The 17971-nt window shown below is 48.1% G+C and overlaps 1 protein-coding gene across 1 annotated transcript in view; it reads right to left on the bottom strand.

The window, feature by feature from the left end:
• LOC143934432 (tumor necrosis factor receptor superfamily member 14-like) overlaps positions 1-16119 on the bottom strand; it is an 87370-nt gene extending 71251 nt beyond the window's left edge. Inside the window, exon 1 of the mRNA XM_077458045.1 lies at positions 15807-16119. Within this exon, the coding sequence (XP_077314171.1) occupies positions 15807-15836 (30 nt within the window). The 5' untranslated portion in view covers positions 15837-16119. The remainder of the gene's footprint in view (positions 1-15806) is intronic.
• Between the last annotated feature and the right edge of the window lie 1852 nt (positions 16120-17971).

Raw genomic sequence — 17971 nt, 5'->3', positions numbered from 1 at the left:
CCCGCAACTTGTGGCAAAATATAAAATATTCCATGGACTCAACATGCCTCTCAGTAAATAGCTTGGGGTGTCTACTTTCCAAAATGGGGTCATTTTGGGGGGTTTTGTGCTATTTTGGCATTTTATGGCCTTCGAAACTGTGATAGGTAGTGAGGAGTTAAATCAAAAATTTGCAAATCCTGAAGGTGGTGATTGGTTTTCGGGGTGCCGTGCGTGGCTAGACTCCCAAAAAGTCCCACACATGTGGTATCCCCATACTCGGGAGAAGTAGCGGAATATATTTTGGGGTGCAATTCCACATATAACCATGGCATGTGTGAGCAATATATCATTTAGTGACAACTTTTTGTAAAAAAAATTTTTTTTTTTTTTTTTTGTCATTATTCAATCCCTTAGGACAAAAAAAATAAATATTCAATGGGCTCAACATACCCATCAGCAATTTCCTTGGGGTGTCTACTTTCCAAAATGGGGTCATTTGGGGGGGATTTGTACTGCCCTGCCATTTTAGCACCTCAAGAAATGAGATCGGCAGTCATAAATTAAAAGCTGTGTAAATTCCAGAAAATGTACTCTAGTTTGTAGACGCTATAACTTTTGCGCAAACCAAAAAATATACGCTTATTGACATTTTTTTTACTAAAGACATGTGGCTGAATAAATTTTGCCCTCAATGTATGACTAAAATTTAGTTCATTCGATTTTTCTTATAACAAAAAGAAGAAAATATCTTTTTTTTTCAAAATTTTCGCTCTTTTTCCATTTATATCGCAAAAAAAAAAAATCGCAGAGGCAATCAAATACCATCAAAAGAAAGCTCTATTTGTGGGAAGAAAAGGACGCAAATTTCGTTTGGGTGCAATATTGCATGACCGCGCAATTACCAGTTAAAGCAGCGCAGTGCGAAATTGCAAAAAGACCTCTGGTCCTTAAGGTGTTTATTGGTCCGGAGCTGAAGTGGTTAAAGGCAGAAAAATAAATAAAATAACAAGCATATCATACTCAGGGGAAGAGCCAGAGTCTAGTCTCGGGAGGTGCAGTGCCAGAAAATAAGGTGTTGCTTACGGAACTGAATTTAATGTATAATACAGTGTACAGAGGTCAGTAGGATGTAGGGTGGTGTACAGAGGTCAGTGGGATGTAGGGCAGTGCGCAGGGAACAGTAGGGCACACGCTGGGGGGGGGGGGATCAGGAGGGCATACACTGGGGGGAAGATCAGGGGGCATACATTGGGAGGATCGGGAGGGCATACAGTGGGGGGGATCAGGAGGGCATACACTGATAACCTGGGGGAGGGGGGGGAATCAGGAGGGCATACACTGATACACAGGGGGGTCAGGAGGGCATACACGGGGGGGATTCAGGAGGGCATACACTGATACACAGGGAGGATGCAGGAGGGCATGCACTGATACACTGGGGGGAGGTCAGGAGGGCATACACGGGGGGATTCAGGAGGGCATACACTGATACACTGGGGGGGATTTAGGAGGGCATACACTGATACCCTGGGGGTGGGGGATCAGGAGGGCATACACTGATACACTGGTGGGGGGGATTCAGGAGGGCATACACTGATACACTGGGGTGGGGGGGGATCCAGGAGGGCATACACTGATACACTGGGGGGGGGATTCAGGAGGGTATACACTGATAAATTTGAGGGGGGTGGATTCAGGAGGGCATTCACTGATACACTGGGGGGGGGGGGAATTCAGGAGGGCATACACTGGGGGAGGGGAATTCAGGAGGGCATACACTGGGGGGGAGGGGAATTCAGGAGGGCATACACTGGGGGAGGGGAATTCAGGAGGGCATACACTGGGGGGGCTGGAATTCAGGAGGGCATGCACTAGGGTGACCAGATGTCCCCGGTTTCAGGGGACAGTCCCCAGATTGAGGACACTGTCCCCGGACCAAGTCTGTCCCCGGTTCTGTCCCCGGATTTGACTTCAACGGGAGCTGGGGCAATTTTCAAAGACAGTCAGTGCAGAATAAAAAAAATAAAAAAATCTGAACTACACACCACCGCTCCTACTAGCTTAGGGGGGTGTACTTTTTTCCATTATCTGTGTCCCTTTCTGATGATGATGTGCTGGTCAGAGTGGATGGACTATTTCTTCATTTTCCGGCACACGCACATTCAGCTCACATGTTCTTCCTTGGCTCAAATCCTGGCCAGCCGTCTGCCTGCTTATCTCCTTGCCTTCTCCGGCAGAGTCATTTTCCTCCCCTCCCCAACCCAGAACTAGCCGGGGCCCAGAGAGTGAGACCTGAGAGGCTGTGAGGCAGGCGGAGGCGGTGACGGGCAGAGAGAGGCAGCTGAGCTGATGATGTCCGGCAGCAGAAATAGAGGAGAAGCAGATCTAATAGTGGGGCTGACAGTGCCTTCAACACAGGTGTGCTTTGGGGGTGTCTGTGAATAGACTACATTGTCTCTCAATCTGCCAGATTTACTGCTACAGGGCGGCCGCGCTGCACAGGATCACCTATATACATGGTCCTGCATTTCTGGGTATCAGAGCCAATCAGCGGATCCGGCGGACTCGACTAGTGGTCTGCCTATGTAAACAAGGCAGTTCGCCATTCTGTCAGTGTGGAAGACATTGATCCTGTGTCCCTGCAAAGCAGGTACAGGGATCTATGTCTTCCCTTAGTAAAAGCACCTTGCCCACAGTGAGAAAACACTTGTTAGGCACACATTTAGCTCATTGATTGCCCTAGATCAGATGGTGAACCTTGGCACCCCAGATGTTTTGGAACTACATTTCCCATGATGCTCATGCGCTCTGCAGTATAGTTGAGCATCATGGGAAATGTAGTTTCAAAACATCTGGAGTGCCAAGGTTCGCCATCACTGCCCTAGATGTTATCCGCTTCCCAGCCAGCATCATTAGTACAGTGACAGTACATATTTTTAGCACTGATCACTGTATTAATGTCACTGGTTTCCACAGTGTCAAAAGTGTCACTTAGTGTCCGATTTGTCTACCGCAATATCGCAGTCCCGATACGAGTCGCTGATTGCTGCCATTAGTTAAAAAAAATAGAAATATGTCCCCTGATTTCATTTTAAAAATCTGGTCACTTTAGCATACACTGGGGAGGGGGGGGGGGGGGGAATTCAGGAGGACGTACAATGGGGGGGGGGGGGGGATTCAGGAGGGAATACACTGGGGGAGGATGCAGGAGGGCATGCACTGATACACCGGGGGGGGGGGGGGGGGGAATTCAGCAGGGCATACACCAGGGGGCAGTCATAGTCTTTTAATTAGTTAAATTTCTCACTTGTCATGAAAAGAAGATGAAGATCTAATTTGTCATCTAACAGCACCTCTATGCTAAACTGCAGTAACTCAGCAGACTCAGCATAGAGGTGCCTGAAACAAATCCACAATGTAGTGCTAGCAGCAGAGCAGACCTCACCTCCAGAAACTTTCACACGGCTCTCTCTGCTCAGCAGCTGCACACATCTCCCTCTTCCAGATGAGTGTGGTCTTGGGGAAAAGGCACCTCCCCATCCCGCCCACTCAAGCAGAAGCCTGCAGGAGAGAGGCTGTAAAACTGCCAGGGGAGGTACAGGCAGCGGAGAGTGCAGTCTCGAGGTCTCTGAGCAGTAATTCTTGCTTAGAATGGCTGCAAGTTGTCCCAACCGCAGATCTGGTTACCCAAAGCATGCTCAGCCTCAGTCTTTAATAACTTCTCGTTGCCCCCCCCCCCCCGATTCGCCCCCTGATCATACTTTCCTGCTCTGTGTAGTGGTTTTGCACAGAGCAGACCCAATCCTCCTCTTCTTGGTTCCCTTGCAGGCGTTCCTGCCCCCTTTCTCATGCTGAGTGCCCCTATAGCAAACAGCTTGCTATGGGGGCACCCAAGTATGCTTGCTACCGAGCCGTTGCTCTGTGTGGCAACCAGGCCACTGCAGGCGCCAATGCAGATCCAGGAGGGGCTCCCTGGAGTTATGTTCCCTTTTTGGGGACTGGCTCTGCTCGCTGGCCTCCACTGTCTAATCATCTTGGGTGGGGGGGTGGAGGCTTCCGACTAGTGTCGAAGTTGCACTATGTTGTGCCCTTTGGGCCTTTTTTTTTTTTTTTCTATGTTTTTGTTCTCAATGTTTTCCATGTTCTATGTTTTTCACATCTGTTCTAATTATAGGCTTTTTTTTAGGCTCCTGCTCATGCTCAATGTGCTCCTTGCTGCGGGCTTGGACGTGCTGTGGGTCCCATCTCCCTCCTGCTACCGATCTGGTGGCTCTGCTCAGACCTCCTACCATGGAAGCCTTGAAAGTCATAACCTATAACGTGCGTGGCCTGGGATCCCTATCAAAATGCAGTAAGTTGTGGCTTGAGATGAAACGCAGGGGGCACACATTTTTTTTGCAGAAAACGCACTTCTGCACTGACTCAGTCCCCCGCCTTCCTACGCATCTGTACACATTGTGGTACCTCAGCAATTCCCCTTGTTCTAAATCAGGGGGGTTTGCCATAGTGGTCCACAAGCACTGTCCCCTGGTTATAACGGATCAATTGCTTGACCCAGAGGGCCGGTTTGTGTTTTTTAAGGGCGCCATTTATAACCGTAAGTTCACTTTTGCAGCTGTGTACGCCCCGAATAGCAAACAGCTTACCTTCCTAGACTCTACCTCTCTCTGTCTGCCTTCCGAGAGGGCCAGCTCATCCTAGGGGGAGACTTTAATGTTAGCCCTGACCCACACATAGACATGTCCTCGGGCCGCTCAACTCACTAATTTGCCTTTCTGAAGCATTTTAGGAAGTCCCTGCAGGCGCACCATTTGGTTGCTCTCTGCTTTACGAGTGCAACTACGCACCACTATTCTACGCTAATTAGAGTGGACCTGAAAAGATGGGACAGGGTCGCATTTTCGTGGATGGGCCGAGTCAGTGTTCTTAAAATGAATGTGCTACCTTGTATATTGTTTTTCCTGCAGATGGTGCCAATCACTTTGCCTAGGACTTTCTTCTCAACCCTCAATAGCCTGTTTATACAGTATATATGGAGTGGGAAATGCCCCCGGCTAGCCCTCTGCATGTAACAGGGCCCTAAGATGAAGGGAGGTATGGGGGTCTCATTAGTCCGCAGATACTATGAGGCTGTAGCTATACAACGCATTTTGAACTGGTACTATAATGTCCCTTACAAACTCTGGGTACGCTTGGACAAATTCTTGGCAGGTTGTAACCTATCAAATGCCCCATGGGTTCCCTGGGAGCATAGGGGTCTCTCAGTGCTAGTCTCTCCACTGGCCTCCCATGCTTTGGCAACTTTCGTTTGGGTGCAATATTGCATGACCGTGCAATTACCAGTTAAAGCAGCGCAGTGCGAAATTGCAAAAAGACCTCTGGTCCTTAAGGTGTTTATTGGTCCGGAGCTGAAGTGGTTAAAGGCAGAAAAATAAATAAAATAACAAGCATATCATACTCAGGGGAAGAGCCAGAGTCTAGTCTCGGGAGGTGCAGTGCCAGAAAATAAGGTGTTGCTTACGGAACTGAATTTAATGTATAATACAGTGTACAGAGGTCAGTAGGATGTAGGGTGGTGTACAGAGGTCAGTGGGATGTAGGGCAGTGCGCAGGGAACAGTAGGGCACACGCTGGGGGGGGGGGGGGATCAGGAGGGCATACACTGGGGGGAAGATCAGGGGGCATACATTGGGAGGATCGGGAGGGCATACAGTGGGGGGGATCAGGAGGGCATACACTGATAACCTGGGGGAGGGGGGGGAATCAGGAGGGCATACACTGATACACAGGGGGGTCAGGAGGGCATACACGGGGGGGATTCAGGAGGGCATACACTGATACACAGGGAGGATGCAGGAGGGCATGCACTGATACACTGGGGGGAGGTCAGGAGGGCATACACGGGGGGATTCAGGAGGGCATACACTGATACACTGGGGGGGATTTAGGAGGGCATACACTGATACCCTGGGGGTGGGGGATCAGGAGGGCATACACTGATACACTGGTGGGGGGGATTCAGGAGGGCATACACTGATACACTGGGGTGGGGGGGGATCCAGGAGGGCATACACTGATACACTGGGGGGGGGATTCAGGAGGGTATACACTGATAAATTTGAGGGGGGTGGATTCAGGAGGGCATTCACTGATACACTGGGGGGGGGGGGAATTCAGGAGGGCATACACTGGGGGAGGGGAATTCAGGAGGGCATACACTGGGGGGGAGGGGAATTCAGGAGGGCATACACTGGGGGAGACCAGATGTCCCCGGTTTCAGGGGACAGTCCCCAGATTGAGGACACTGTCCCCGGACCAAGTCTGTCCCCGGTTCTGTCCCCGGATTTGACTTCAACGGGAGCTGGGGCAATTTTCAAAGACAGTCAGTGCAGAATAAAAAAAATAAAAAAATCTGAACTACACACCACCGCTCCTACTACCGTGTTTCCCCGAAAGTAAGACAGTGTCTTACTTTCTTTTTATCCCCAAAAGCCCCACTATGTCTTACTTTCGGGGTATGTCTTATATTGGAATAAAAATTGTCGAATTGGACCTGATGGACCACGGAAAACATTACTGCTGCTCCCGCGGCCTCCACATCCCTCCGCTCATCCCGCTCTAACCGTCCGCATCCCGCAGTTAAAGGGGCACTGACAGCTAAAAAAACTGTGTAAAATGTGTTTTTTAGTGTATATGCATTTTATGCGCTACAGAAGAGGACTACAAGTCCCAGCAAGCAAGGCTGCACTGCATTACAGAGGAGGCCTACAAGTCCCAGCATGCAAGGCTGCACTATGGAGGACTACAAGTCCAAGCATACAAAGCTGCTATGCTCAGCAGAGGAGAACTGTAAGCACACACAGCCCGGTATGTTGGGACTTGTAGTCCTCCTCAGCTGCATTTTGCGGTTACAAGAGCTGCAGAGAATCTCTTCACACCCCCCCTCCCCCTCCCCCTCCTTGGTCTCTCTCTGTATGCACTGACCTTTTTCCGGGAGGGCACAGAGCCAGTGACACCTGTAAGCAGTGATCCGGGACTTGGCACAATAATCCCCTTCTCTGTGGTTGCGTCGCGCCGTTCTGATCAGTCTCGGGCAGCGGCTGTCACTCACAGCCGAGCAGAGTGAAGCCGCCTCCCCCTCCTCTTGTATGGCTACACAGTGCTGTCCATGAAGGAGAAGGAGGGGGAGGCGGCTTCACTGAAGCCGCCTCCCCCTCCTCCTCCTCCATACACAGCACTGTGTAGCCATACAAGAGGAGGGGGAGGCGGCTTCACTCTGCTCGGCCGAGACTGATCAAAACGGCGCTGTCTCTTCAGTCGGAGGGGGAGGGCGCTGGCCTGGCACCCCCCCAGGGTGCGGCCCGCACCCCCCGCCCCACTCTTAGTACCGTACGTCACTGGAGGCGGCAATACCCCCGTGTTTCCCCGAAAGTAAGACATACGTCTTACTTTCGGGGTACGGCTTATATTAGCCGACCCCTCTGAAACTCCCGATACGTCTTACAATCGGGGGTGTCTTACTATCGGGGAAACACGGTAGCTTAGGGGGGTGTACTTTTTTCCATTATCTGTGTCCCTTTCTGATGATGATGTGCTGGTCAGAGTGGATGGACTATTTCTTCATTTTCCGGCACACGCACATTCAGCTCACATGTTCTTCCTTGGCTCAAATCCTGGCCAGCCGTCTGCCTGCTTATCTCCTTGCCTTCTCCGGCAGAGTCATTTTCCTCCCCTCCCCAACCCAGAACTAGCCGGGGCCCAGAGAGTGAGACCTGAGAGGCTGTGAGGCAGGCGGAGGCGGTGACGGGCAGAGAGAGGCAGCTGAGCTGATGATGTCCGGCAGCAGAAATAGAGGAGAAGCAGATCTAATAGTGGGGCTGACAGTGCCTTCAACACAGGTGTGCTTTGGGGGTGTCTGTGAATAGACTACATTGTCTCTCAATCTGCCAGATTTACTGCTACAGGGCGGCCGCGCTGCACAGGATCACCTATATACATGGTCCTGCATTTCTGGGTATCAGAGCCAATCAGCGGATCCGGCGGACTCGACTAGTGGTCTGCCTATGTAAACAAGGCAGTTCGCCATTCTGTCAGTGTGGAAGACATTGATCCTGTGTCCCTGCAAAGCAGGTACAGGGATCTATGTCTTCCCTTAGTAAAAGCACCTTGCCCACAGTGAGAAAACACTTGTTAGGCACACATTTAGCTCATTGATTGCCCTAGATCAGATGGTGAACCTTGGCACCCCAGATGTTTTGGAACTACATTTCCCATGATGCTCATGCGCTCTGCAGTATAGTTGAGCATCATGGGAAATGTAGTTTCAAAACATCTGGAGTGCCAAGGTTCGCCATCACTGCCCTAGATGTTATCCGCTTCCCAGCCAGCATCATTAGTACAGTGACAGTACATATTTTTAGCACTGATCACTGTATTAATGTCACTGGTTTCCACAGTGTCAAAAGTGTCACTTAGTGTCCGATTTGTCTACCGCAATATCGCAGTCCCGATACGAGTCGCTGATTGCTGCCATTAGTTAAAAAAAATAGAAATATGTCCCCTGATTTCATTTTAAAAATCTGGTCACTTTAGCATACACTGGGGAGGGGGGGGGGGGAATTCAGGAGGACGTACAATGGGGGGGGGGGGGATTCAGGAGGGAATACACTGGGGGAGGATGCAGGAGGGCATGCACTGATACACCGGGGGGGGGGGGGGGGGGGGGGAATTCAGCAGGGCATACACCAGGGGGCAGTCATAATCTTTTAATTAGTTAAATTTCTCACTTGTCATGAAAAGAAGATGAAGATCTAATTTGTCATCTAACAGCACCTCTATGCTAAACTGCAGTAACTCAGCAGACTCAGCATAGAGGTGCCTGAAACAAATCCACAATGTAGTGCTAGCAGCAGAGCAGACCTCACCTCCAGAAACTTTCACACGGCTCTCTCTGCTCAGCAGCTGCACACATCTCCCTCTTCCAGATGAGTGTGGTCTTGGGGAAAAGGCACCTCCCCATCCCGCCCACTCAAGCAGAAGCCTGCAGGAGAGAGGCTGTAAAACTGCCAGGGGAGGTACAGGCAGCGGAGAGTGCAGTCTCGAGGTCTCTGAGCAGTAATTCTTGCTTAGAATGGCTGCAAGTTGTCCCAACCGCAGATCTGGTTACCCAAAGCATGCTCAGCCTCAGTCTTTAATAACTTCTCGTTGCCCCCCCCCCCCGATTCGCCCCCTGATCATACTTTCCTGCTCTGTGTAGTGGTTTTGCACAGAGCAGACCCAATCCTCCTCTTCTTGGTTCCCTTGCAGGCGTTCCTGCCCCCTTTCTCATGCTGAGTGCCCCTATAGCAAACAGCTTGCTATGGGGGCACCCAAGTATGCTTGCTACCGAGCCGTTGCTCTGTGTGGCAACCAGGCCACTGCAGGCGCCAATGCAGATCCAGGAGGGGCTCCCTGGAGTTATGTTCCCTTTTTGGGGACTGGCTCTGCTCGCTGGCCTCCACTGTCTAATCATCTTGGGTGGGGGGGTGGAGGCTTCCGACTAGTGTCGAAGTTGCACTATGTTGTGCCCTTTGGGCCTTTTTTTTTTTTTTCTATGTTTTTGTTCTCAATGTTTTCCATGTTCTATGTTTTTCACATCTGTTCTAATTATAGGCTTTTTTTTAGGCTCCTGCTCATGCTCAATGTGCTCCTTGCTGCGGGCTTGGACGTGCTGTGGGTCCCATCTCCCTCCTGCTACCGATCTGGTGGCTCTGCTCAGACCTCCTACCATGGAAGCCTTGAAAGTCATAACCTATAACGTGCGTGGCCTGGGATCCCTATCAAAATGCAGTAAGTTGTGGCTTGAGATGAAACGCAGGGGGCACACATTTTTTTTGCAGAAAACGCACTTCTGCACTGACTCAGTCCCCCGCCTCCCTACGCATCTGTACACATTGTGGTACCTCAGCAATTCCCCTTGTTCTAAATCAGGGGGGTTTGCCATAGTGGTCCACAAGCACTGTCCCCTGGTTATAACGGATCAATTGCTTGACCCAGAGGGCCGGTTTGTGTTTTTTAAGGGCGCCATTTATAACCGTAAGTTCACTTTTGCAGCTGTGTACGCCCCGAATAGCAAACAGCTTACCTTCCTAGACTCTACCTCTCTCTGTCTGCCTTCCGAGAGGGCCAGCTCATCCTAGGGGGAGACTTTAATGTTAGCCCTGACCCACACATAGACATGTCCTCGGGCCGCTCAACTCACTAATTTGCCTTTCTGAAGCATTTTAGGAAGTCCCTGCAGGCGCACCATTTGGTTGCTCTCTGCTTTACGAGTGCAACTACGCACCACTATTCTACGCTAATTAGAGTGGACCTGAAAAGATGGGACAGGGTCGCATTTTCGTGGATGGGCCGAGTCAGTGTTCTTAAAATGAATGTGCTACCTTGTATATTGTTTTTCCTGCAGATGGTGCCAATCACTTTGCCTAGGACTTTCTTCTCAACCCTCAATAGCCTGTTTATACAGTATATATGGAGTGGGAAATGCCCCCGGCTAGCCCTCTGCATGTAACAGGGCCCTAAGATGAAGGGAGGTATGGGGGTCTCATTAGTCCGCAGATACTATGAGGCTGTAGCTATACAACGCATTTTGAACTGGTACTATAATGTCCCTTACAAACTCTGGGTACGCTTGGACAAATTCTTGGCAGGTTGTAACCTATCAAATGCCCCATGGGTTCCCTGGGAGCATAGGGGTCTCTCAGTGCTAGTCTCTCCACTGGCCTCCCATGCTTTGGCAACTTGGGACACCCTGAACAAAGGGGGGAAGCCCGCACTTCTGACTTCCCCTTTGGTGCCCCTAGGTGGCTCCCCCCCTGGTTCACTCCTTTGTCCAAGACCAAGGCCTGTTACCGCTGGCCACACTGAGGGAACAGTACGACCCCTTCCTAATGGATGAGAGGGCTATAGGCAGCTTCAGCACTTCATCACTAGCCTACACCAGGGGGTTCGGTCACCTATCCTGGCCTCGCCAGTCGAACGATTATGTATGTCGACCTCGGCTATTCCCCACGCCATTTCAGTGTTGTATGACTTATTGCAATCCCTACATACTGAAAGGAAACCCTAAAGGGTTCATTAGGGAGGGGGAGAGGGACCTTCAGCGTGTCTTTACTGAGCCTCAGCTGGACAATCTGTATAGACTCACACATTTGAGCACAGTCGATATGAAAATGCAGGAGAATAGTTATAAGGTTCTGACCAGGTGGTATAAAGTACCTTCCAAGCTTACCAAAATATACCCTTCTCTCTCAGATGCATATTGGAGAGAATGTGGCCTCGGAGGCTTATTCCTTCACATCTGGTGGGAATGCCCCAAGCTGTGGCCCTTCTGGCTAGATATCCATGCACAGATCAAGATCATATTTTACTTGAAGCTCCCAGACTCCCCGTTGGAATCCTTGCTGCACTTCCCCACCACTCCTCTTAACCAGTACCGTAAATCCATACTGCCCCATCTGCTCAATGCAGCCCGGCGGCTAATTACAATCCACTGGAAGACACCTCAAGTGCCTACCTGCACCGAATGGATGACTTTAGTTAATAATATTATGGCTGCTGAGGAGTGGATGGCACATTATAAAGATAGATATGAGAAGCTCCACTCCATGTGGGCTACTTGGATAAACTATGCAAGTCCAGCTGGGCTGTTTGCCCCAGGGCCCTCACCAGCTGTAATCCCCTCTGTTTGATGGGGCTGGGTCGGGGGGAGCTCGGGACACTGAGGGTCTGAAAATGTGGGGGGGGGGGGGGGGGGGGCAGAACCTCGGCAGGGCTGCCACAGTTTAAATTAGTTCAGTTTCCTTTTTATCCTCAGTTTATTGTTACTGTATTACTTTATTTTTTATCTTTAATTTATTTCCCTTATTCTATTTCTTTCATGTTTATGGGCCTGCTGCCTAGAAGTGCGGTCTGATCCTTATCTCTGATTGGAGGCCTACACCCTCCACAGAGATGTACCAGATGGGGACGATAGGGGTGACCCACTGCTGTTTGAATTCATATCATGGTTGTAATATGTTGATTACTACTCCCCCATGTGTGATCCCCAAAATGTGTGCATCCCTGAGTAACAGGGCCCTTCATATAATGTATTTTTCTGCCTATGTGCTTTGTTCAATGTCTATTGGTCTGTTGTCCTCAAAATTTTCAAAATTAAGATTACATAAAAAAAAAAGAAGAGGTAAACTTTATTAATTCACCTAAAAGGATATATCAAATGTAATCACTCGAACGAAAAAAATACATTCATCACCACCTTAAGGAAGACAGTACCGGTAAGTTGTCTTATCCACAAAACCCCATCTCTCTAAAGACATCAATTAATAGTCACACTAAAAACAGATGGGTTGGCCAAGGACAGATAAGCTCCTTACCATCAACGTGGCTTAAATATTGCACTGGATTCAATTTTAATGTTGTCGGTATATTGTCTGTCACAGTCCATAGTACCAGAGAAAAAACTCTTTGGGAGCTCAACCAGTACAGTGTCCCCATACGCTATTTACAATGTGATCCAGTACAGAAATCACTGCTGAATGGACATGGATCTGTCAGTATATACAGCAGAGATTCAAAATATACCCAAGACCAGGCTTAGATGACACCTAAACGGATTGTCCTGCAGTGTGCAATATGTACAGTGCCTTGGAAAAGTATTCATACCCCTTGAAATTTTCCACATTTTGTCATGTTACAACTAAAAACATAAATGTATTATATTGGGATTTTATATGAAGTGGAAGGCAAATGATACATGGTTTTCAACCTTTTTTTACAAATGAATATGTGAAAAAAGTGTGGTGTGCATTTGTATTCAGCCCATACTTTGTAGAGCCTCCTTTCACTGCAATTACAGCTGAAAGTCTTTTTGGGGATGTCTCTATCAGCTTTGCACATCTAGTGAGTGACATTTTTGCCCATTCTTCTTTGCAAACTAGCTCAAGTCTGTCAGATTGGATGGAGAGCGTCTGTGAACAGCAATTCTCAAATCTTGCCACAGATTCTCAATTGGATTTAGGTCTGGACTTTGACTGAGCCATTCTAAGCCCCTGTACACACGGTCGGACATTCTGCCAACCAAATCCGTCGGATTTTGTCCGTCGGATTGTGTCCAAAACTGTTGCATACACACGGTCGGGCAAAGTTGTCGAAAAATCCGATCTTTCAGAACGTGATGACGTAATTTCGTTACGATGGGACTACGTTCAGGCTAGTAGCCAATAGCTTTGATGTAGGAATTTGATCTGAGCATGCGTGGCACTTTGTCCGATCGAAATTCTGTACACATGATCGGAGTATGTTCTATCGACCAGTTTGTCGGAAAATATTTCCAGCAAGTTGGAAAATTTGGTCAGACGGATATTCCGACGGAAACAGTCCGATGCATACCACACACAGTCGGATTATTGGACAACACGGTCCGATAGGACACATTCCGACGGATTCTCCAACCGTGTGTATGGGGGCTAAGACATGAATATTCTTTGATCCAAACCATTTAATTGTAGCTCTGGTTGTATGTTTAGGATTGTTGTCCTGCTGGAAGGTGAACCTTCGCTCCAGTCTGAAGTCTTTTGCAGACTCTAGCAGCTTTTCTTCTAAGATTGCCCTGTATTTGGCTCCATCCATCTTCCCATCAAGTCTGACCAGATTCCATGTCCCTGCTAAAGAAAAGCATCCCCACTACATGGTGCAGCCACCACCATGTTTCACAGTGTTCACTGTTCACTGTGATGTGCAGTGTTTGTTTTCTGCCACACATAGCGTTTTGCTTTTAGGCCAAAAAGTTAAAGAGGAACTGCACCTTTTTAAAAAAAAATATTAAAAGCCAGCAGCTACAAATATTGCAGCTGCTGACTTTTAATAAATTGACACTTACCTGTCCCAGGGTCCAGCGATGTCGGCGGCAGATGACAAGCAATCATTCGTCTCTCTGCTGCCCCCTCCGCCATCCTCTGTCAGGGAATCGGGAAGTGAAGCACTGGGGCTAGAGCTTAGAGCTAGGGCCCTGCTCGTTAAAGCTTACAATCTAGGAGATCCACGCTTGTGAAATGGCGACAAAGTTTGACCCTTAAAAATCTCCATGTATGTAAACATCCCTTGTAAAAGAAAAGAAAAAACATGACAGGACCTCTTTAATGTGAGATTTGGGGTCAAAAAGACCTCAGATCTCACATTTACACTTGAATGCAATATAAATAAATAAATGTAAAAAAAAAAAAAAAAATCCCCTTTAAGACTATTGGGGCGGAAGTGATGTTTGATGTTGCTTCCGTCATGCAATGTTATGATGCCGAATGGAGGGCCATCTTTCCCTCACTTGGCTCCATGCTACTGAGAGTAAAGGATCGAATCGGATCGTCTCTGCCGCTACTGCTGGTGTTGTGTCAAATACTGTTCCCCGTCGGATAGTGTCCGCCCTGTACTGCGCTTGCGCAGTACGGAGGACAAGAAGACGCCGAAAGTCTCCGAAGATGAATGGCGCCCAGGTTCAAGCCCCACCGTCCAAGTGGACATAGAGTTAGAATAAAAAATAGCAGAGCAAAGTGAGGCCGTGCCCAAAGCGTGGTAAGTGAAGCGTGGCAAGCGAAGCGAGCCCGCCAGGGGCCCTCTTACTAAGTGCTACCATATGTCCACTCGGATGGTGGGGCTTCAACCTGGACTCTGTGTGCAGGCAGCGTTCACCTTCGGAGACTTTCGGAGTCTCCTTGTCCTCCGTACTGCTCAAGCACTGCGTCTGCACAGTACGGGCCGGACACTATCCAATGGGGGGACAGTTTTTGGCAGAACACTGGCTCAGCGGGGGGGGGGGGGGGTCACCTCTCCCATCACCAATAAAAGTGATCGTGCTGCAAATCTGCTGTGGAGACCACTTTTATCCGAAAGAGGATCGCCCGCTGTTGAAGAAAATATAGGGGTTATGGCAGCAATCTACTGCCATAACCTCAGTATTCTTTGTCAAAGTACCGATGTGTAACGATGGCGGCTGGTCTGCAAGTGGTTAAAAAAAAAATTTTAACGTTTGCTTTAATTATTATTATTATTCATTTATTTTACTTATTTATCAAAACTTTCAGTTATTTGTGTATCTTACATTTATTCATACAGTATTACTATTTTTTATTTGAGCAGAAAATAAACGCGCGACAGCGCATATATCGCACAGTTCCATTCAATTCTATGCAACAAAAACAAACAAATCTGCCCGATTTGAGCTACAAAAAAAGCTTCAGGTGACTTGGAGTGAAGATGTGAACCAACGTCATAGAGAATAATTGATTTTTTTTTTTTTTTCTCCTCTTTTGGAGCTTCGAACTTCAAGCTACAAAACAGTTAACAGGGCCTAAGTAGTAGATGTGTAAAAAAATAAATAAATAAGGCTATTGTTTAGGGTCCCTTTATCTCAGGAAGAAAGTTTAATTTCCACTACTCATTACTCGGCACAGCAAAATCAAAGTTTTAAAATGTGTGTCGCTTGATCCCTCTGTCTACACATAGGCCTCAGTCACAGCTTGCAGCCTGCAAACTTATGATCCCTGTACTGACCGTTTCCTCGTATCAAGTCTGGAGTTTAGAAGAAAGGTGAGGCCTTGTGCCTTCAACATCTAGTAATTTGTCATTCAGGCCTAACACAAAGACTAAGCTGGAACGTGGGGGGGAAATTGAGCAACACCTTCCACAGAAATGCTTGCGGCCTCCTCGTCTAACATGCAAATATGGTTGTTGGCAATAGGGAGATTCCAAGAGGACGTGTTTACAGTAAACTTCGAACTCAGAACACTTACCAGAATGACGGTCACTAAAAATAAACACATCTTGCTTTTCTGTCGCGGTGTGTCTGTAGCTTGAAGACTTCATGGCAACGATGGCGACGACAATAGTGATCCTGTGCAGTCCATGAGCATTATTCATTTACATAAATAACCACAAAAAAAAAACAGAATACTCCGGAACACAGGAACTGCAGTTAATTCATTGTGGGGCCCTTCCAAAGGGTGCCAGGCACAAAAGTCTACATTCAGGACCCGTCAGAATGTGTAAACAAGGCAGCTTCCTTCTCAGTATGTAATTGTTGAGTGTGTGCGCAGTAGGGCGCTGCCTTTTTTTTTTTTCAGTTTCACTTTTACATTTTCACGCCTGTTTAACCACTTGCTTACTGGGCACTTAAACCCCCCTCAGTCCCAGACCAATTTTCAGCTTTCAGCGCTGATGCACTTTGAATGACAATTGCGCGGGCATACAACACTGTACCCAAATGAAATTTTTATCATTTTTTTCCCACAAATAGAGCTTTCTTTTGGTGGTATTTAGTTACAGCTCGGAGTTTTATTTTTTGCTAAACAAACAAAAAAAGATGCAAAAAAATAAAAAATAAAATCATGTTTTAATAGTTTGTTATAAAATTTTGCAAACGGGTCATTTTTCTCCTTCATTGAAGTGCGCTGATTAGGCGGCACTGATAGGCTGCACTGGTGGGCACTGATGGGCTGCATTGGTGGGCACTGATAGGCTGCACTGGTGGGCACTGATAGGCATAGTTAAGGCGGCACTAATAGGCACAGATAAGGCGGCACTGATGGGCAAAGATGGGCACAGATAAGATGGCACGGATGGGTGGCACGGATGGGTGGCACGGATGGGTGGCACGGATGGGCACTGATAGGTACCACTGATAGATGGGACTGATGGGCACTGATAGGTGGCACTAATAGGTGGCTCTGATAGGTGGCACTGCTGGGCACTGATGGGCGGCACTGCTGGGCACTGATGGGCGGCACTGGGGTGCAGCACCTTTGAGGCAGATTGTGGGCACTGCTGGGTGGCACTGAGGGTGGCACTGTGGGTGGCACTGTGGGCATTGCTGGGTGGCACTGTGGGCACTGCTGGGTGGCACTATGGGCACTGCTGGGTGGCACTGACGGGGGGCACTTACTTTTAATAAGTGGGGCACTGCAGGGGGCAGGTGGGCACTGGCAGGGGGCAGGTGGGCGCTAGCAGGGCTGGCCGTAATCGGGACTGATGTCCCGATCACGGCCGCCGGTGATCGGCTTTTTTTTTTTTCTCCTCGCGCTGACAGCAGGAATAATAGCCGATTACCGGCTCCATTATATCACATGATCAGCTGTCATTGGCTGACAGCTGATCACGTGATAAGGGGTCGGGATCGACCCCTTGCATGGATCAGTGATCAGGCGAGTCTCATGGACTCGCCGATCACAGGCCGCTCGTACACGGGACTACGTCTATTGACGTCGTCCCGGAAAAGGAGATCTGCGCTGTAGGCGTCATTTGGCTATAGCGCGGATCTCAAGTGGTTAAAACTTTAAATATTTTGGTAACAATTTAATATATCCAGCTAAATTATACATTGTTTTGTTCAGGGGAAACTGAGCTTTAATTTGATGATTAATATTAATAGAAATCTCCAGACTTTTTTTTTTTTATCTAAAGAAAACAACGTCCTAAAACACACACACACACAAAAAAAAGTAATTAACCCCTTCAGCTCCGGAAGGTTTTACCCACTTCTCACAGCTCCCAACTGTCTCTGATTTTGAGGGACTGTCCCAAATTTGGAGAAATGTCCCTCTGTCCCTCTTTTCTCCTCATTTGTCCCTCATTTTGGTCTGATCTATATAGCTGTATATAAAATGCACGATTAATCTTTCAAAAAGTGTTTCCCAGCGCTAAACCTTTTATCCAATTTATAAAATTGCTGCATTTGTAAATTTCCAAAGCCAGTGTAAAGGGATAGCAGTGGTAAAAAAAAAAGAACTTAGAGGTTTTTTATTTTTATTTCAGTTACTTATATAGCGCCATCAATTTACACAGCGCTTTACATATACATTGTACATTCACATCAGTCCCTACCCTCAAGGAGCTTACAATCTAAGGTCCCTAACTCACATTCATACATACTAGGGACAATTTAGACAAGATCCAATTAACC

This window comes from Lithobates pipiens, unplaced genomic scaffold (genome assembly GCF_037356315.1).
Source record: "Lithobates pipiens isolate NorthernLeopardFrog02 unplaced genomic scaffold, aLitPip1_a1.2 Scaffold_27, whole genome shotgun sequence".
Lineage (NCBI taxonomy): Eukaryota > Metazoa > Chordata > Amphibia > Anura > Ranidae > Lithobates > Lithobates pipiens.
The sequence above is the reverse complement of the archived record's forward strand: the minus strand, read 5'-3'. Positions and strand labels throughout refer to the sequence as shown.